The following is a 21759-nucleotide window of genomic DNA, read 5'->3' as shown; positions in this document are numbered from 1 at the left end:
TATTTTTTGGTTCTTTTTAGTTTTCTGCTGAATGCAAAATATCAGGATGTGAACATAATTATGTGTGCCTTAACACTTCAACTATTTGTAACTTTTTTATAACAAATTAAGAAATAAAAAAAGAATTTGAAAATTATTTATATTTTTTTATTTATGTGTATTTTTGTTCATATTTTTAAGAACAAAATAAATTATTTTATAATTATATATTCTTTTATAAAATGCATATATAAATCTTATTCATTTGCGTTATCCTAGACGTATATAAAATATATATAATTTACTTTTTAGTATGTTTTTTTTTATTATTTTACTTATTATACAGGGTGTCCCATAATTCGCGAACCACCCGTCAGGTGAAGGTAGAGTAGGTTAAACTGAGTAAAAAAGTTATGTACCATTTTACAATTTTCGCAATAGTTAATGAGATATTAATTATAAGAGATCAACCAATCGGCGCTCGGCAGAAGCGCGCGGCACGAAGAAGCCTCCCCATTGTTACTTGATACTAGGCGCGCCGATATGTGTGTGACTATGTGTGTGACTCTTTAGGTTGTCAATGCAGAGTGTTCCTCCCACTGTTTCGTCGGCGCGCCTAGTATCAAGTAACAATGGGAGGCTTCTTTGTGCCGCGCGCTCCTGCCGGGCGCCGATTGGCTGATCTTTTATAATTAATATCTCATTAACTATTGCGAAAATTGCAAAATGGTAGATAATTTTTTTATTCAGTTTAACTTACTCTACCTGCACGTAACGAGTGGTTCGCGAATTATGGGACACCCTGTATATTTTATATGTAAGAAAGTATTTGTAAATAAATCTTCAAAATATTATTTTTTTTAATTTTTAGTATGTTTTAATTTTTAAATAAAAATATTTTACTTTTAATATTTTTACTTTCATATTTATACTTGGTGCATTTTCCAACCAAGAATATGCCCAGATAGCCAAATGTTCCGATTTTGCAATCATGTTGCCGATAACCGTTGCAGCAACTAGTTTTGAAAAACTAGGGACAAGGTGCGACAGCATTATGCTTGTCGGGTTGAGCTCACGTGATTTCTAATTCTCAGAACAGCAAACTGATAGCAATATGGTAACATCGATTGCTGTCAGCAAACAAGAGACTTGACAGCAACTTGATGACAACCTATATTCATCAATTTGTCATCCGTGATTAACCGCATTGATAATGTGGTGATAATTTTTCAGGGGATCAATCATGTAATTTTTGTTTTAGTAAGACAAAAACAAAAAAGTTAAAGGGTGGGAGTCTATTGACCACGTCGCCAATTGGTCAGTTTAAAATGAGGCTCTCTGATTGGTTAATCGTTGCTGATGATCCTAGGCATTGGTCGATATAAATGGCTGTGGTCAATCGTGACGTGGTCAAACGGGACGCTCCCAAGTTAAAAATTCTTATTAATTAAGCATTCAAGGATAAGAAATTTTAACTTTTCGTTTCTACCCAGACAACATTATGTCGTCTTAAAGACGTCTAAAAGACATCCTAAAATTGCTAAGACATCTTAAAAGATTATCAGAAAGACGTATTTATGACGTCTTTAAGAGGAATAATCTTTACTTATTCAGATAATCTACTCGAAATGTAACATTTTATTTATTTAGATAGAAACTATCCGAAATGAAATTGATTAAAATGGTTGTTACAATAATCTTATTAGTCGCGCTTTTATATATTTTTGGTAACTCAATTTTAAATACGAGATAAATACCTCATGCAGCGCTACATAGCGGTAAAAAAATGAACTTTTTTTGTCCGAAAAGACATCTTTTAGTCATCTTTTTGCTTTGTCGGGAAAACAACTATAAAAAGATGATAAAAAGATATCTTTTTTAAGTTGTCTTTTCGATAAAGCAAAAAAATGTATTATAGACATCTTTCAGATGTATTATAGACATCTTTTAGATGGCGTCTTAAATTAAATATTTTTTAGACGTCTTTAAGACATCTTAAAAATGACGTCTTAAATTACAATGTTTTTAAGACGTCAGAAAGACGTGTAACGTCGGATGTCCCACTGATGCAACAGGGCTCTAGGTGGCCTGGGGGTCAAATCTTAAAGGCGTCATAAGAAAGACGTCTTTAATACGTCTTTAAGATATGCATGTTGTCTGAGAATATTATACATGTATTGTTGCTATCATAATGCTGTAGTCAGCTGTAGACGAAATGGCAAATCATCAGATGTTACCATATTGCTGACAATATAACGTTTCAGTATCTCAGATTGCTTTAAAAATTTCGTAAATTAATTGTTTGTAATATGCTCTTATGTTGCTGAATTCAGTAGCGCGTTTTAATTCGATGTCAGCAAACGTACAACAAACATATAACAACTCATACATTGCATTAGTTTGTTTTTAATGATCAATCACTTGGCTATCTGGGTGGTGATGGGTCATGTGATTCATAAACCACAGCATCAAAGGTGCCGACGCTACTGTCGTAACTGGTTAAACTGTGACTTAGTCTCTTGCTCGCCGAGATTCACCGTTCGTAAAGGCCGTCTTATCGTATTAAAAAATGGACGCATCGCGCCTCCGCTTTTGCCCGACCGGTGTTCGCTGGGCAGCAGACTTCTGACGTCCGACAGATGGTCGGTCGGGAATCTAATAACGGGGGACGTCTCGTTACAAACAAAATGTTACTAATTGGAGGAAACAATGATAAAGATTTTATTAGAAGAACTTTAACAACATTTACTGATAATTTAGCGTCTATGTGTTCCTAGACAGGGCAAAAAAATAATTTTAAAATTGGCAATACATATACTATCATAAGTATCAAAAGTAAGTTTTTTTTATTTCTGATACATTAGTGTTTGACATTAATTTATAATTGCATCATGACCTGTATTCAACGCGTTTATAAAGATGTTAGCGCGTTGTTATCTAATAGAAAAGTCTGTTGTATATAAAACAAATTTTTTATAGGATAACAAACGCCTTTATAAGCGTGTTCTGAATACGACCGATATATCTTGTGGTGGTTCGTAACCGCCACAAGATATATCGGTCGTATTCAGAACGCGCTTATAAAGGCGTTTGTTATCCTATAAAAAATTTGTTTTATATACAATAGACTTACACCACAAGCGCCTGCAAAAGCGCTCACAGCAATACATGCGAACGCCCGCGCGCAAAACTCGTTACGCGGCGCAAGCACGCGGGAGCCAAACCGCGAGTGAAATCCAGCGCGCGAAGTATAAGAGCCGACACCCACGTAACTCACCAGCACGCCACGCTCTGTCAAGTGACCAGCTCAAGCAGTAAGGCGCGCATTTTTGAATCGACATTACGTCTCAGAGGAGTAGAATCCCTCGGCCGCTTTTCACCCCCCGATCACCAGGGCCCGTTCGAGAACGTAAGGCGCCAAAGGATTCGCCCGACTCACCACCGAGGAGGGTCAGTTTCGCCCTCCTATCGTGGAAGCTGACGCTCATCGACCTGCCTCCACTGTGGACTCGACCGCCACGGAGCCTGCTGTATCCGTGGGATCTTCGAGTGAGGCACTATACCTCACCCTCACAGTCGTGGGAGCTTCCAGCTCTCTCACCGCTGCCTCCGTCACCACAGCGGCCTAGCAGCAAGGATCAGGCCGACGTTCCAAGCAATATAAATAGAGGGACGCAGTGCCAACCTGGCAGTACGGAGCGAGCCGTACAGCACGCCGCATCCACGCAGGACAGAGCCTGCCAGTACGAGAGCGACTGCGAAGTCTCCACGACCGACCACAGCACGCAGACGGAGCCAGTGAAAGCAAAGAGAACGAAGGAGAGGCAGCGACGGACGGAGAAACGCAAATCAAGGCAAATCGACGAAAATAACAACCAAGTCGATCGCTGGGGACCCGTAAGGATCACGGAGACGCTCTCCAGGATCATGTGGCGCCCTCGACGCCGTTAGGAGACACTAACGGCCCTTTTCAGGGCCACCACACAAAACATACAATACTCCAAACCTATCAAGAGACTACGTCTCGTTGTATATATGTAAATAGCACAAATAAACAGATATACCACATATACAGTCACGTCTCTCTCATTATTCAAACATCATCCTGCGAGCGGGCTACTGCGAGCCATAACATACAAAGTGCTACATATTTAAATGACGTAATGTTTGCATCAATAACTGTCGAGAATTATAATCCGATTCAACAACTTTTTACACTTGTCATCGAATTATTAAGAAGAAATTAAACAACAAAAAGAAAGCAAAATTAAGAATAACGTTGGTAAATATGCATAAAAGGTTACACCTCTCCCTTTTCTTGCTACTCACATATATTGTAGGGGAGGGGGGGTGTTCTGAGTAATTACTCGCAAGAATTAAGTGGGGGACGGCATTGGTTTAGGAGATATAACAAAATGAAATTTCATATTTTTCATGCTGTTCTTTCGGTTTTATAAACTGATAATACCAATAGTGAGGTTTGTTTACTAATGTATGCGATACGTTACTGCAACGTATTACTGAAGATTATTTAACATGCGATTTTCTGTTGAATGAACCACTTGATATTAATTTTTATTAATGATCTATATTTTCAATTCTTTTCATAACATACACACACACACACACATACGGGGGAAGGAGTGCAAGGGGAGCCTTAGGCCCCCCTCCCGCACCCACCCGTCCACCTCGCTTCGCATATACGTTATAAGACAAAGCAAAGTTCACATGGGTTTGTAACTTTCCACGAGAAGCGAGGTGGATGGGGTGGGTGCAGGAGAATGTTTTTGTTTTTTTAAAACATACTTTGTTATTGCATTCTAAATGTCATATAATTAATATATTACAAATGACATATTAATTATATATTATGCAATACAATTGTGATATTACTTGTAAGAATAATACTTGAAATAAAATATTATATACTTTTTAATTATTTTTTTCTTTTAAATTGTCTATGTATATAATAAGATTACTTAATTCCATATATATATATATTGTGATCGCTTTATTTTATCGCGGACCTCGCTTGGTCCTGGTGTACTCAGAGGAAGGGTGTGAAGGTTGTAGTAGCCGGTGTGATTTGTATTATCGTCTCGTTTATTCTATGTACAAATATTTACATCTTTGGTGGCCCTTACGGGCCGGTTAAGGCGTGCGTGCGAGTCTTTATGCGATTCGTTCGCGCCCGGTAATCCGTGGCTTGGTCTTGGTACGCCTAACGGGTCCCCAGTGGTGTAGGCAGTTGTTGTTAGCGTCTACACGCTCCGTAGGTTCTGTAGGAGCTGTCGTCTGGGTCCCTCTCGTGGCAAAGGTCGTCTCCCAGTCGCTGGAATACTGGGTGCCAGTCGTTCTGGTGCTGTTGTCGTGCTGGAGCCCTCTCTTGGTGGTGGTCGGTCCGGCTTGAGTTTCCCGACTTATTGCGCTGGGTGTTGTTTGCGTGGATTGGTCCGTGCTCTGTGGTCTTTCTGGCGACGGTGGCAGCGGCGACAACAGAGTTGCGAGTATCCCCCTTGATAGGACGGCGACGTGTAACGTCGGATGTCCCACTGATGCAACAGGGCTCTAGGCGGCCTGGTCCTCGTGTTGCGTGGCAGCTCGACCTCGATGAGCCTCCACGGCAAGAGAGAGAATCCCACTCTCCTCGGCGGCTGTAGCCTCTGATCGTCCGGCGATTCCGACTGTTTCCTTGGTGGCCCGGGTGATCGGGGTGTAAGGAGCGGACGTGGAATCCAGCTCGGTCTGTCCGTCAGTGCGTGGCTGGTCTGCAAAATGTAGAGCGTCCTCGGCACGTGTATTCACTTGTTGCTCGTGGAGCTCTGGCTTGCCGGTGCTCGGCGCGTGGCTTTTATACCCTCGGACGAGGAGATTCGCGAGGATTGGGCTCCGTGCTTGCGCCGCGTAGCGGCGCGCTTCGGAATTGTACCGTGTGCGCGCGTGGGCCGTGTAATGTCGGTTGCGCGTCTTTAGGTGTGGTGACAATGTCGCCACATATATATAGAGGGTGTCCTAGAACAACCTTCCGTCCGTAAAATGACGTATTTCTGACACAATTCCAAGACAATTTTTCCTTTACCAAAATTTGATTTGAAGCGTAGTTTTTGAGTTATAAGCAAAAATAGTTAGCAAATTACACGTCGAGTATAGAAGGCAGGCAGGAGCGGCGCAGCACACCGCGAGCGCGGGCGCAGCTCACCGTCGGACGAGTGATTATCGCCACATGAGTCGCTAACTATTTTATCTTATAACATAAAATTATGCTTTAAATAAAATTTTGATAAAGAAGAAAAGGTCTTATAATTACGTCAGGAATAAGTGTTCCTTAAAATAACGTTTAATGACCAAAAGTTGTTCCGGATCGCCGGCAGTCGGACGCTGCAATCAGCTGATTGCTACACGCGATGTGTGTATGCTGAGTGTGTGCATAAAAGAAAGGGATAGAGTGAGTGAGAGAAAGAGAGAGGGAAATAACCGTCTTCGCGATAGCGACTCTCCGTCGATTGTCATCGACATTGTCGACGACTGCAGACCGATCGATATATTGATTTTCCGGCTCAGCTGAGAGACACATCGCGTGTAGCAATCAGCTGATTGCAGCGTCCCACGTTATTCTAAGGACTTATTCCTGACGTAATTATAAGACATATTCTTCTTTACCAAAATTTTATTTAAAGCATAATTTTGTTATAAGATAAAATAGTTAGCGACTCATGCGGCGGTAATCACTCGTCGGACGGTCAGCTGTGCCCGCGCGCGCGGTGCGCCGCGCCGCTCCTGCCTGCCTTCTGTACTCGACGTGTGATTTGCTAACTATTTTTGCTTATAACTCAAAAACTACGCTTCAAATCAAATTTTGGTAAAGGAAAAGTTGTCTTAAAGTTGTGTCAGGAATACGTCATTTTACGGACGGAAGGTTGTTCTGGGACACCCTGTATATATATATATATATATGCAAACATACATATAATCATCATTATATAAGAAAATATGTAATAAATATTTCTTTTCATTAATCTTTTTATAAGAGTAATTAAAATGCTAATATTGAAACTTTACTTAATTTTGTACAGCCCGTAACAATATATAATATAATGTAAAGAAAAAGTTCTTTTTATAACAATAAATTAAAAATATAGAAAAAAAAATTTTAGTAAATATTTAGAATAACGGAGCCAGCTCCAATCGCGTTAACCTTGACATATGTTGTCAAGGTCATGACTCTGAGTAACATCCATAAAGTTTTAGTTGTCGCTCGTTGTTTATTTAAAAGTTATTAACAAAAAAAGTTTAGAAAATATAGCAGTTATTTTGAATCATTTAAATCATTTGTATCATTTAAAGCAGTCAATCGTTAATATATATAATAGTTTTTTATTAAAAATTCAAAATATTTTCTACTTTAACTACAAACAGTTAAATACAATTTATTCTCTGCTTTAACCAAACCATTTTACATATTATGGATGTATTTCTGAAAAGATGAAACAATATTTTCATAATATACGCACGCGCGCACACACACATCGCGGGAGGGGGGGGGAGCAAGGGGGGCCCAAGGCCCCCCTCCCGCACCCACTCCGTCCACCTCGCTTTACATGTACATTGCATTGGAAAGTTGCAAACCCATGTGAACTTTGCTTTGTCTTACAATATACATGTGACGCGAGGTGGACGGAGTGGATGCGGGAGGGGGGGGGCAAAGACCCATTGCCCCGCCCCCGTGTGTTTGTGTGTGTATTATAAAAATATTAAAAATATATAAACTTTCATCAACAGAACAATATATAGGCACTAGAGAGCAATTTATATATCATAAGAATCGGGATAAGTAACAATTGAGAATAATAAATTAGATCGATAATACAGTGTAAATGTTTCTTGTACTGACCAATATTTTATATGATAACTTAATCGCAATCACGCATGTGTCGTGATTAGTACTATATCAGCCATAAGAACAAATTAGGTATACAATAGTATCGGAAACATTTATCGCAAAAACAAAGTAATCGCAAATCAACGCTATCGCGAAAATAATCACAAATATAAAATAAATTATAAACGAACGTTTCGAGCTCTATTTGAGTCTTCCTCAGTGCAAAGTAGTGAATATATATAAAATAAATAAAACGTTGGTTGAAATATAAATATATTGTTTTAAACTATAACTGAAATTGAATATATAAAACTAATAGCAATGTTTAGGGCAGTCTCCGACAAATGTTTATATAAGATGTATAGTCAAGATGTCAACATTTAAATAAAGTCATTATCCCGAGAATAGTGAATCGAATACAATGACAGTGGAATCCTGTAAATATTATACGTGTTTGTATAAAATGATTTGAATCAATCAAAATCACTAATCTCTGAACAATAACTATTAGATGGTCATTCACGATTTAACAATATTCTGTTCGGTTGATCGTAATTCTTAACACTGTAAGGTGTAGTGTGGCGGTCAGTCGAGTACTGTCGAAATAAATACTAAGCTACGTGTTTATATAACATGTTCCCACTACTATATTTTTGGGAGTGTGTTAATGATGTCCTGCTAAACGTTCGGTAAATTTTCAGTGTCTGTCTGTAAATTCAATCTATTCTTTTGTCTTTTAATAAAAAGCATCTAAGAGATAAGTCTCTTCGTATAAAATGAAGACTCATCAAGTATCCTAACGTTCTCCCAATCAAAATCATGGTTATATTCAAGTCTATGTTTCGTGATTACAGAGTTAGTGTTAGTATTTCTTGTATATGTCGTTTATGCTCAGTAGTTCTAGTTTTTAACTTCCGGGATGTTTGACCGACATATGAGGCATTGCAATGGTTGCAGTTAATTTTGTATATGACGTTAGTTTTTGAATCGGTTGGAATAATGTCTTTATGGGCCCTAATTAATTTATTCATCTTATTAAGACTGACATGCGCGAGTTTCATACCCGAATTTTTTGTTATCCTATTAAATTTCTCTGTTAACTCTGGTATAAGGAATTGTGAAATAAACTGGTTTCTCAGTTATTGATATGTTATTAGTAAGATTATGTTTGTAAGTGATAGTTTTTATGCGTAGCTTAATAACATTGAAAATTAATTCGATTGGGTAATTATTGTCCAAAAGAATTCTAATGATCAAGTCTAGATTTTTCTATGGTATCTAGGGTGTGAAAGAAATAATGCTCTGTCCACTTATAAGTATAATTCTACTTTTTGTATATTTATTAATATGTAATGATATAAAATCACATTGTATATTTCATTTTTTTTTATTTAGATTAAAAAATTTATAAAATATGCTATGATTTAATGTTTTAAACGTAAAATTTTAAGTGGGCTGAAAAATACCTTTCTGCAGATATATTAACCCACTGAAAGGTTGTTTTCAGGACCTGCAATAAATTTATCTAATTCTTTTAAATTCCAACTTGAAAAGGCATAAATATAGTGATTTATTACTTATATGTGTTATATCCATAAATATATTAAATATAAATAGAGTTTTATTTATCTTACCGTTGCCAAGATAAGGGTCAAAGGGAGACATTTTCCTCCGTCGCACATGTGTAATGTACAATCGCGCAGTTCTTTAAATGCCCGATGACAGAGGAAATAACCAACAATCTGTGTCTGTCAAGAGAAATATACGAATGCGCATGCGCAACGGGGGAAAAAGATTATCTATTTATCTAATTACTATCTTGGCATCTAATTAGTATCTTGGCATCACAGACTTAGGACAGAGATCGCACAAAGCTCTATCTATATTTAATATATCTATGGATATATCTAAAAAAAAAAGTTGTTAAAAAGTAACTATCTTTTTATATTTATGGAAAAATATAATGGTTCTCGAAAATGTCTTACGATATCATTTTCCACATCTAAGAAAGTATTCATTATTTTTACATTTTTGATATCACATTAATTTTTACTCAAGGTTTACTCAATATTTATATAATAAAATTAGGGGTCTTTTCTAGTCCTGAAAACTGCTCTTTCATAAATATATATACAGGGTGTCCCCGAATTGGCGGATCAACTCTCGTCGGTAGATAGAGCGTGTTAAACTGAAGAAAAAAATTTTATATCATTTTGCTAAATTCGCAATATTTAATAAGATATAAATTAATAAAGATCGGCCAACCCGTATAAGCGTGCGGCGCGAAGAAACCTCCCAGTTGTTACTTGATACTAGGCGCGCGGCAAGACGTAAACGCAGAACGCACTGTACGTGTCTCTTTAAGTACGCCCTTTGTACGCCCTTTGTACGTCCTTTGTATGTCCTTTGTAGAGCGCTCCGCCTACCGTCTCGCCGCGCGCCTAGTATCAAGTAACAAGTAGGAGGCTTCTTCGTGCCGCGCGCTTATCCTGGCACGTATTGACCGATCTTTATTAATTTATATCTCATTAATTATTGCGAATTTAGCAAAATGATATAAGATTTTTCTCTTCAGTTTAACACGTTCTATCTACCCATGAGAGTTGATCCGCCAATTCGGGGACACCCTGTATATATACAAGGTGATTCGAAACAACCTTTTGTCCTTAAAATGTCGTATTCCTGATTCAATTCTAAGACTATTTTGCCTTTACTAAAATTTTGTCCGAAGCTTAGTTTTTAAATAATAAAATGAAAAAGTTAGCGAATTACGGGAAAAATAGATACGGGTGGTAGACAGGGGCGGCGCAAGTCACCGTCCAATAGGTGACGATGGGATTACGCTGCTTGTTACACACGATGTGTGTGAGAAACGTATGAAAAACACAACATTATAATGACGTACAACACGTGTTTTTTTAAAGCAATCAATTATTATAATTAAAAATGCAAATGTTGAACGCAAATGTAATGATAGGCGTATAATTTTTCTTCTTTAAATATTCTTTGAACAGTAGAATAAGAGAGTTTATACTCTCGAGCAATGTCTCGAAATACTACTTTCAAGTTCTTGCTCAACAGCATGAAAGACTGTTTCCACGGCTTGTAAATTTCTTATTTCTCTATAATAATAACAAACTGATAGATTTATTCGTGAGTGAGGGCGTGTAAATCTGTGAAAGTATTGATACGTGATACACTTTGTAAAAGACAATTTTCTGGTTGATTACTCTGTAGTGATTAATAGTAATGAATCGATTTATAAATCACTCAAGTGCGTAATTAAATTCGATACGTAATACAAAAAAGAAAAAATGTATGACTTATAAATCAGTATGGATTTGTTACATGTAAAATACAGTGTGAACTGTTATTGTTTATTTCCGATAAAATTATTCATCTGTCAAGCAGAACACCGAAAGAAGACATCGAATCTGTAAAAGGTAAGTGAGTGAGTGAATGTGTGTGTGTGTGTGTGTGTGTGTGTGTGTGTGTGTGTGTGTGTGTGTGTGTGTGTGTGTGTGTGTGTGTGTGTGTGTGAAAGAGAGAGAGAGAGAGAGAGAGAGAGAGAGAGAGAGAGAGAGAGAGAGAGAGAGAGAGAGAGAGAGAGAGAGAGAAAGAGAGAGAGAGAGAAAGTTGTGCGTGCGTGCGTGCGTGCGAGTGTGCGAGAGAGATCGTGCGTATCATCGCGTGTATTTGATCGCAACAAACGCCGTGTCAGATGACGAGTTGCGCCGCTCCTGCCTACCTACTGTATTCGTCCCATGATTCAATAACTATTTTCTTTTATAATTTAAAAATAACCTATGGACAAATTTTTCGTAAGGCAAAAATCGTCTCAGAATTAACTCAAGAGTACGTCTTTACAAAAACATCTAGAATAATTGGTAAACTGGCTCAATAATTAAAATAAATAAAAGTTTAGTACTAAGGCGTAAAAGAGCCGGATATAACAGTGTAAATTTAAAATAAATAAATAAATAAATAGTTTATAGCTTAGTCAAAGGATTTACAATTAAATTAAACTTAAAGTGATAGATAAAGGCCGTAACGTAGTTAAAAATAAGACATAAATAAACAGTAATAGTAATTAAAGTACAGAAATTGTTTACAATAAGACGTTTCGGCTTGATTTTTCAAGCCTTCTTCAGCGCAGAGAATAAGCGGAACGTAGAAAGGTTCGCCGTCCTTGACCCTCAATGTTTTTATAATAATTAAAGTTTTACACCTCTGACTACTATGCGGTTTAATATGTTATAGTTTATTATATTTATTTCTACGTTCCGCTTATTCCCTGAACTGAAGAAGGCTTGAGAAATCAAGCCGAAACGTCCGTCTTATTGTAAACAATTTTTGTACTTTAATTACTATTACATTCATTTATGTCTAATTTTTAACTGTTTTCGTTACGACCTTTATCTATCACTTTAAGTTTGATTTAATTGTAAATCCTTTGACTAAGCAATAAACTATATTATAAACTATATTATAAACTTTATTTATTTATTTTAAATACATCTAAGTTGTTCTGAATCACCCTGTATACTGAGAGCTATTTATCATTAATAATAATTACAAATATTAAGATATTTTACTTTTGTTATATTAAAATAGCAATATTCTATCAACTCTTGACTATTTCTAAACCAATATCAAAAAAACATAAAGTAGTAACATCATGACAATTTTTACGTTAATACAGAGTGTCCCAGAACAACCTTCCGTCAGTAAAATGACGTATTTCTGACACAATTCTAAGACAATTTTTCCTTTACCAAAATTTGATTTGAAGCGTAGTTTTTGAGTTATAAGCAAAAATAGTTAGCAAATCACACGTCGAGTATAGAAGGCAGGCAGGAGCGGCGAGGCGCACCGCGAGCGCGGGCGCAGCTGACCGTCCGACGAGTGATTACCGCCGCATGAGTCGCTAACTATTTTATCTTATAACATAAAATTATGCTTTAAATAAAATTTTGATAAAGAAGAAAAGGTCTTATAATTACGTCAGGAATAAGTGTTCCTTAAAATAACGTTTAATGACCAAAAGTTGTTCCGGATCGCCGACTGTCGGATGATGCAATCAGCTGATTGCTACACGCGATGTGTGTATGCTGAGTGTGTGCGTAAAAGAAAGGGACAGAGTGAGTGAGAGAAAGAGAGAGGGAAATAACCGTCTTCGCGATAGCGACTCTCCGTCGATTGTCATCGACATTGTCGACGACTGCAGACCGATCGATATATTGATTTTCCGGCTCAGCTGAGAGACACATCGCGTGTAGCAATCAGCTGATTGCAGCGTCCCACGTTATTCTAAGGACTTATTCCTGACGTAATTATAAGACATATTCTTCTTTACCAAAATTTTATTTAAAGCATAATTTTGTTATAAGATAAAATAGTTAGCGACTCATGCGGCGGTAATCACTCGTCGGACGGTCAGCTGTGCCCGCGCGCGCGGTGCGCCGCGCCGCTCCTGCCTGCCTTCTGTACTCGACGTGTGATTTGCTAACTATTTTTGCTTATAACTCAAAAACTACGCTTCAAATCAAATTTTGGTAAAGGAAAAGTTGTCTTAAAGTTGTGTCAGGAATACGTCATTTTACGGACGGAAGGTTGTTCTGGGACACCCTGTATATATATATATATATATGCAAACATACATATAATCATCATTATATAAGAAAATATGTAATAAATATTTCTTTTCATTAATCTTTTTATAAGAGTAATTAAAATGCTAATATTGAAACTTTACTTAATTTTGTACAGCCCGTAACAATATATAATATAATGTAAAGAAAAAGTTCTTTTTATAACAATAAATTAAAAATATAGAAAAAAAAATTTTAGTAAATATTTAGAATAACGGAGCCAGCTCCAATCGCGTTAACCTTGACATATGTTGTCAAGGTCATGACTCTGAGTAACATCCATAAAGTTTTAGTTGTCGCTCGTTGTTTATTTAAAAGTTATTAACAAAAAAAGTTTAGAAAATATAGCAGTTATTTTGAATCATTTAAATCATTTGTATCATTTAAAGCAGTCAATCGTTAATATATATAATAGTTTTTTATTAAAAATTCAAAATATTTTCTACTTTAACTACAAACAGTTAAATACAATTTATTCTCTGCTTTAACCAAACCATTTTACATATTATGGATGTATTTCTGAAAAGATGAAACAATATTTTCATAATATACGCACGCGCGCACACACACATCGCGGGAGGGGGGGGGAGCAAGGGGGGCCCAAGGCCCCCCTCCCGCACCCACTCCGTCCACCTCGCTTTACATGTACATTGCATTGGAAAGTTGCAAACCCATGTGAACTTTGCTTTGTCTTACAATATACATGTGACGCGAGGTGGACGGAGTGGATGCGGGAGGGGGGGGGCAAAGACCCATTGCCCCGCCCCCGTGTGTTTGTGTGTGTATTATAAAAATATTAAAAATATATAAACTTTCATCAACAGAACAATATATAGGCACTAGAGAGCAATTTATATATCATAAGAATCGGGATAAGTAACAATTGAGAATAATAAATTAGATCGATAATACAGTGTAAATGTTTCTTGTACTGACCAATATTTTATATGATAACTTAATCGCAATCACGCATGTGTCGTGATTAGTACTATATCAGCCATAAGAACAAATTAGGTATACAATAGTATCGGAAACATTTATCGCAAAAACAAAGTAATCGCAAATCAACGCTATCGCGAAAATAATCACAAATATAAAATAAATTATAAACGAACGTTTCGAGCTCTATTTGAGTCTTCCTCAGTGCAAAGTAGTGAATATATATAAAATAAATAAAACGTTGGTTGAAATATAAATATATTGTTTTAAACTATAACTGAAATTGAATATATAAAACTAATAGCAATGTTTAGGGCAGTCTCCGACAAATGTTTATATAAGATGTATAGTCAAGATGTCAACATTTAAATAAAGTCATTATCCCGAGAATAGTGAATCGAATACAATGACAGTGGAATCCTGTAAATATTATACGTGTTTGTATAAAATGATTTGAATCAATCAAAATCACTAATCTCTGAACAATAACTATTAGATGGTCATTCACGATTTAACAATATTCTGTTCGGTTGATCGTAATTCTTAACACTGTAAGGTGTAGTGTGGCGGTCAGTCGAGTACTGTCGAAATAAATACTAAGCTACGTGTTTATATAACATGTTCCCACTACTATATTTTTGGGAGTGTGTTAATGATGTCCTGCTAAACGTTCGGTAAATTTTCAGTGTCTGTCTGTAAATTCAATCTATTCTTTTGTCTTTTAATAAAAAGCATCTAAGAGATAAGTCTCTTCGTATAAAATGAAGACTCATCAAGTATCCTAACGTTCTCCCAATCAAAATCATGGTTATATTCAAGTCTATGTTTCGTGATTACAGAGTTAGTGTTAGTATTTCTTGTATATGTCGTTTATGCTCAGTAGTTCTAGTTTTTAACTTCCGGGATGTTTGACCGACATATGAGGCATTGCAATGGTTGCAGTTAATTTTGTATATGACGTTAGTTTTTGAATCGGTTGGAATAATGTCTTTATGGGCCCTAATTAATTTATTCATCTTATTAAGACTGACATGCGCGAGTTTCATACCCGAATTTTTTGTTATCCTATTAAATTTCTCTGTTAACTCTGGTATAAGGAATTGTGAAATAAACTGGTTTCTCAGTTATTGATATGTTATTAGTAAGATTATGTTTGTAAGTGATAGTTTTTATGCGTAGCTTAATAACATTGAAAATTAATTCGATTGGGTAATTATTGTCCAAAAGAATTCTAATGATCAAGTCTAGATTTTTTCTATGGTATCTAGGGTGTGAAAGAAATAATGCTCTGTCCACTTATAAGTATAATTCTACTTTTTGTATATTTATTAATATGTAATGATATAAAATCACATTGTATATTTCATTTTTTTTTATTTAGATTAAAAAATTTATAAAATATGCTATGATTTAATGTTTTAAACGTAAAATTTTAAGTGGGCTGAAAAATACCTTTCTGCAGATATATTAACCCACTGAAAGGTTGTTTTCAGGACCTGCAATAAATTTATCTAATTCTTTTAAATTCCAACTTGAAAAGGCATAAATATAGTGATTTATTACTTATATGTGTTATATCCATAAATATATTAAATATAAATAGAGTTTTATTTATCTTACCGTTGCCAAGATAAGGGTCAAAGGGAGACATTTTCCTCCGTCGCACATGTGTAATGTACAATCGCGCAGTTCTTTAAATGCCCGATGACAGAGGAAATAACCAACAATCTGTGTCTGTCAAGAGAAATATACGAATGCGCATGCGCAACGGGGGAAAAAGATTATCTATTTATCTAATTACTATCTTGGCATCTAATTAGTATCTTGGCATCACAGACTTAGGACAGAGATCGCACAAAGCTCTATCTATATTTAATATATCTATGGATATATCTAAAAAAAAAAGTTGTTAAAAAGTAACTATCTTTTTATATTTATGGAAAAATATAATGGTTCTCGAAAATGTCTTACGATATCATTTTCCACATCTAAGAAAGTATTCATTATTTTTACATTTTTGATATCACATTAATTTTTACTCAAGGTTTACTCAATATTTATATAATAAAATTAGGGGTCTTTTCTAGTCCTGAAAACTGCTCTTTCATAAATATATATACAGGGTGTCCCCGAATTGGCGGATCAACTCTCGTCGGTAGATAGAGCGTGTTAAACTGAAGAAAAAAATTTTATATCATTTTGCTAAATTCGCAATATTTAATAAGATATAAATTAATAAAGATCGGCCAACCCGTATAAGCGTGCGGCGCGAAGAAACCTCCCAGTTGTTACTTGATACTAGGCGCGCGGCAAGACGTAAACGCAGAACGCACTGTACGTGTCTCTTTAAGTACGCCCTTTGTACGCCCTTTGTACGTCCTTTGTATGTCCTTTGTAGAGCGCTCCGCCTACCGTCTCGCCGCGCGCCTAGTATCAAGTAACAAGTAGGAGGCTTCTTCGTGCCGCGCGCTTATCCTGGCACGTATTGACCGATCTTTATTAATTTATATCTCATTAATTATTGCGAATTTAGCAAAATGATATAAGATTTTTCTCTTCAGTTTAACACGTTCTATCTACCCATGAGAGTTGATCCGCCAATTCGGGGACACCCTGTATATATACAAGGTGATTCGAAACAACCTTTTGTCCTTAAAATGTCGTATTCCTGATTCAATTCTAAGACTATTTTGCCTTTACTAAAATTTTGTCCGAAGCTTAGTTTTTAAATAATAAAATGAAAAAGTTAGCGAATTACGGGAAAAATAGATACGGGTGGTAGACAGGGGCGGCGCAAGTCACCGTCCAATAGGTGACGATGGGATTACGCTGCTTGTTACACACGATGTGTGTGAGAAACGTATGAAAAACACAACATTATAATGACGTACAACACGTGTTTTTTTAAAGCAATCAATTATTATAATTAAAAATGCAAATGTTGAACGCAAATGTAATGATAGGCGTATAATTTTTCTTCTTTAAATATTCTTTGAACAGTAGAATAAGAGAGTTTATACTCTCGAGCAATGTCTCGAAATACTACTTTCAAGTTCTTGCTCAACAGCATGAAAGACTGTTTCCACGGCTTGTAAATTTCTTATTTCTCTATAATAATAACAAACTGATAGATTTATTCGTGAGTGAGGGCGTGTAAATCTGTGAAAGTATTGATACGTGATACACTTTGTAAAAGACAATTTTCTGGTTGATTACTCTGTAGTGATTAATAGTAATGAATCGATTTATAAATCACTCAAGTGCGTAATTAAATTCGATACGTAATACAAAAAAGAAAAAATGTATGACTTATAAATCAGTATGGATTTGTTACATGTAAAATACAGTGTGAACTGTTATTGTTTATTTCCGATAAAATTATTCATCTGTCAAGCAGAACACCGAAAGAAGACATCGAATCTGTAAAAGGTAAGTGAGTGAGTGAATGTGTGTGTGTGTGTGTGTGTGTGTGTGTGTGTGTGTGTGTGTGTGTGTGTGTGTGTGTGTGTGTGTGTGTGTGTGTGTGTGTGTGTGAAAGAGAGAGAGAGAGAGAGAGAGAGAGAGAGAGAGAGAGAGAGAGAGAGAGAGAGAGAGAGAGAGAGAGAGAGAAAGAGAGAGAGAGAGAAAGTTGTGCGTGCGTGCGTGCGTGCGAGTGTGCGAGAGAGATCGTGCGTATCATCGCGTGTATTTGATCGCAACAAACGCCGTGTCAGATGACGAGTTGCGCCGCTCCTGCCTACCTACTGTATTCGTCCCATGATTCAATAACTATTTTCTTTTATAATTTAAAAATAACCTATGGACAAATTTTTCGTAAGGCAAAAATCGTCTCAGAATTAACTCAAGAGTACGTCTTTACAAAAACATCTAGAATAATTGGTAAACTGGCTCAATAATTAAAATAAATAAAAGTTTAGTACTAAGGCGTAAAAGAGCCGGATATAACAGTGTAAATTTAAAATAAATAAATAAATAAATAGTTTATAGCTTAGTCAAAGGATTTACAATTAAATTAAACTTAAAGTGATAGATAAAGGCCGTAACGTAGTTAAAAATAAGACATAAATAAACAGTAATAGTAATTAAAGTACAGAAATTGTTTACAATAAGACGTTTCGGCTTGATTTTTCAAGCCTTCTTCAGCGCAGAGAATAAGCGGAACGTAGAAAGGTTCGCCGTCCTTGACCCTCAATGTTTTTATAATAATTAAAGTTTTACACCTCTGACTACTATGCGGTTTAATATGTTATAGTTTATTATATTTATTTCTACGTTCCGCTTATTCCCTGAACTGAAGAAGGCTTGAGAAATCAAGCCGAAACGTCCGTCTTATTGTAAACAATTTTTGTACTTTAATTACTATTACATTCATTTATGTCTAATTTTTAACTGTTTTCGTTACGACCTTTATCTATCACTTTAAGTTTGATTTAATTGTAAATCCTTTGACTAAGCAATAAACTATATTATAAACTATATTATAAACTTTATTTATTTATTTTAAATACATCTAAGTTGTTCTGAATCACCCTGTATACTGAGAGCTATTTATCATTAATAATAATTACAAATATTAAGATATTTTACTTTTGTTATATTAAAATAGCAATATTCTATCAACTCTTGACTATTTCTAAACCAATATCAAAAAAACATAAAGTAGTAACATCATGACAATTTTTACGTTAATACAGAGTGTCCCAGAACAACCTTCCGTCAGTAAAATGACGTATTTCTGACACAATTCTAAGACAATTTTTCCTTTACCAAAATTTGATTTGAAGCGTAGTTTTTGAGTTATAAGCAAAAATAGTTAGCAAATCACACGTCGAGTATAGAAGGCAGGCAGGAGCGGCGAGGCGCACCGCGAGCGCGGGCGCAGCTGACCGTCCGACGAGTGATTACCGCCGCATGAGTCGCTAACTATTTTATCTTATAACATAAAATTATGCTTTAAATAAAATTTTGATAAAGAAGAAAAGGTCTTATAATTACGTCAGGAATAAGTGTTCCTTAAAATAACGTTTAATGACCAAAAGTTGTTCCGGATCGCCGACTGTCGGATGATGCAATCAGCTGATTGCTACACGCGATGTGTGTATGCTGAGTGTGTGCGTAAAAGAAAGGGACAGAGTGAGTGAGAGAAAGAGAGAGGGAAATAACCGTCTTCGCGATAGCGACTCTCCGTCGATTGTCATCGACATTGTCGACGACTGCAGACCGATCGATATATTGATTTTCCGGCTCAGCTGAGAGACACATCGCGTGTAGCAATCAGCTGATTGCAGCGTCCCACGTTATTCTAAGGACTTATTCCTGACGTAATTATAAGACATATTCTTCTTTACCAAAATTTTATTTAAAGCATAATTTTGTTATAAGATAAAATAGTTAGCGACTCATGCGGCGGTAATCACTCGTCGGACGGTCAGCTGTGCCCGCGCGCGCGGTGCGCCGCGCCGCTCCTGCCTGCCTTCTGTACTCGACGTGTGATTTGCTAACTATTTTTGCTTATAACTCAAAAACTACGCTTCAAATCAAATTTTGGTAAAGGAAAAGTTGTCTTAAAGTTGTGTCAGGAATACGTCATTTTACGGACGGAAGGTTGTTCTGGGACACCCTGTATATATATATATATATATGCAAACATACATATAATCATCATTATATAAGAAAATATGTAATAAATATTTCTTTTCATTAATCTTTTTATAAGAGTAATTAAAATGCTAATATTGAAACTTTACTTAATTTTGTACAGCCCGTAACAATATATAATATAATGTAAAGAAAAAGTTCTTTTTATAACAATAAATTAAAAATATAGAAAAAAAAATTTTAGTAAATATTTAGAATAACGGAGCCAGCTCCAATCGCGTTAACCTTGACATATGTTGTCAAGGTCATGACTCTGAGTAACATCCATAAAGTTTTAGTTGTCGCTCGTTGTTTATTTAAAAGTTATTAACAAAAAAAGTTTAGAAAATATAGCAGTTATTTTGAATCATTTAAATCATTTGTATCATTTAAAGCAGTCAATCGTTAATATATATAATAGTTTTTTATTAAAAATTCAAAATATTTTCTACTTTAACTACAAACAGTTAAATACAATTTATTCTCTGCTTTAACCAAACCATTTTACATATTATGGATGTATTTCTGAAAAGATGAAACAATATTTTCATAATATACGCACGCGCGCACACACACATCGCGGGAGGGGGGGGGAGCAAGGGGGGCCCAAGGCCCCCCTCCCGCACCCACTCCGTCCACCTCGCTTTACATGTACATTGCATTGGAAAGTTGCAAACCCATGTGAACTTTGCTTTGTCTTACAATATACATGTGACGCGAGGTGGACGGAGTGGATGCGGGAGGGGGGGGGCAAAGACCCATTGCCCCGCCCCCGTGTGTTTGTGTGTGTATTATAAAAATATTAAAAATATATAAACTTTCATCAACAGAACAATATATAGGCACTAGAGAGCAATTTATATATCATAAGAATCGGGATAAGTAACAATTGAGAATAATAAATTAGATCGATAATACAGTGTAAATGTTTCTTGTACTGACCAATATTTTATATGATAACTTAATCGCAATCACGCATGTGTCGTGATTAGTACTATATCAGCCATAAGAACAAATTAGGTATACAATAGTATCGGAAACATTTATCGCAAAAACAAAGTAATCGCAAATCAACGCTATCGCGAAAATAATCACAAATATAAAATAAATTATAAACGAACGTTTCGAGCTCTATTTGAGTCTTCCTCAGTGCAAAGTAGTGAATATATATAAAATAAATAAAACGTTGGTTGAAATATAAATATATTGTTTTAAACTATAACTGAAATTGAATATATAAAACTAATAGCAATGTTTAGGGCAGTCTCCGACAAATGTTTATATAAGATGTATAGTCAAGATGTCAACATTTAAATAAAGTCATTATCCCGAGAATAGTGAATCGAATACAATGACAGTGGAATCCTGTAAATATTATACGTGTTTGTATAAAATGATTTGAATCAATCAAAATCACTAATCTCTGAACAATAACTATTAGATGGTCATTCACGATTTAACAATATTCTGTTCGGTTGATCGTAATTCTTAACACTGTAAGGTGTAGTGTGGCGGTCAGTCGAGTACTGTCGAAATAAATACTAAGCTACGTGTTTATATAACATGTTCCCACTACTATATTTTTGGGAGTGTGTTAATGATGTCCTGCTAAACGTTCGGTAAATTTTCAGTGTCTGTCTGTAAATTCAATCTATTCTTTTGTCTTTTAATAAA

The 21759-nt window shown here is 35.8% G+C and overlaps 1 protein-coding gene across 4 annotated transcripts in view; it reads right to left on the bottom strand.

Moving 5' to 3' along the window:
• The window catches only part of Magu (SPARC related modular calcium binding-like protein magu), a 249434-nt gene that overhangs the window by 26126 nt on the left and 201549 nt on the right, over positions 1-21759 (bottom strand). For 2 of the 4 annotated variants that reach the window (XM_072893684.1, XM_072893685.1), the window contains one exon: positions 4993-5747. The exons of the other annotated variants lie outside the window; for them this stretch is intronic. In XM_072893684.1, coding sequence (XP_072749785.1) covers positions 5548-5747 — 200 coding nt within the window. In that variant the 3' untranslated portion in view covers positions 4993-5547. Of the gene's footprint in view, positions 1-4992; positions 5748-21759 lie in introns of those variants that run through there. 4 annotated transcript variants of the gene reach the window in all.

Source organism: Anoplolepis gracilipes, chromosome 6, assembly GCF_047496725.1.
Source record: "Anoplolepis gracilipes chromosome 6, ASM4749672v1, whole genome shotgun sequence".
In the NCBI taxonomy this organism is placed as follows: Eukaryota; Metazoa; Arthropoda; class Insecta; order Hymenoptera; family Formicidae; genus Anoplolepis; species Anoplolepis gracilipes.
Note: the sequence above shows the minus strand (reverse complement) of the source record. Positions and strands in the feature narration are given on the sequence as shown.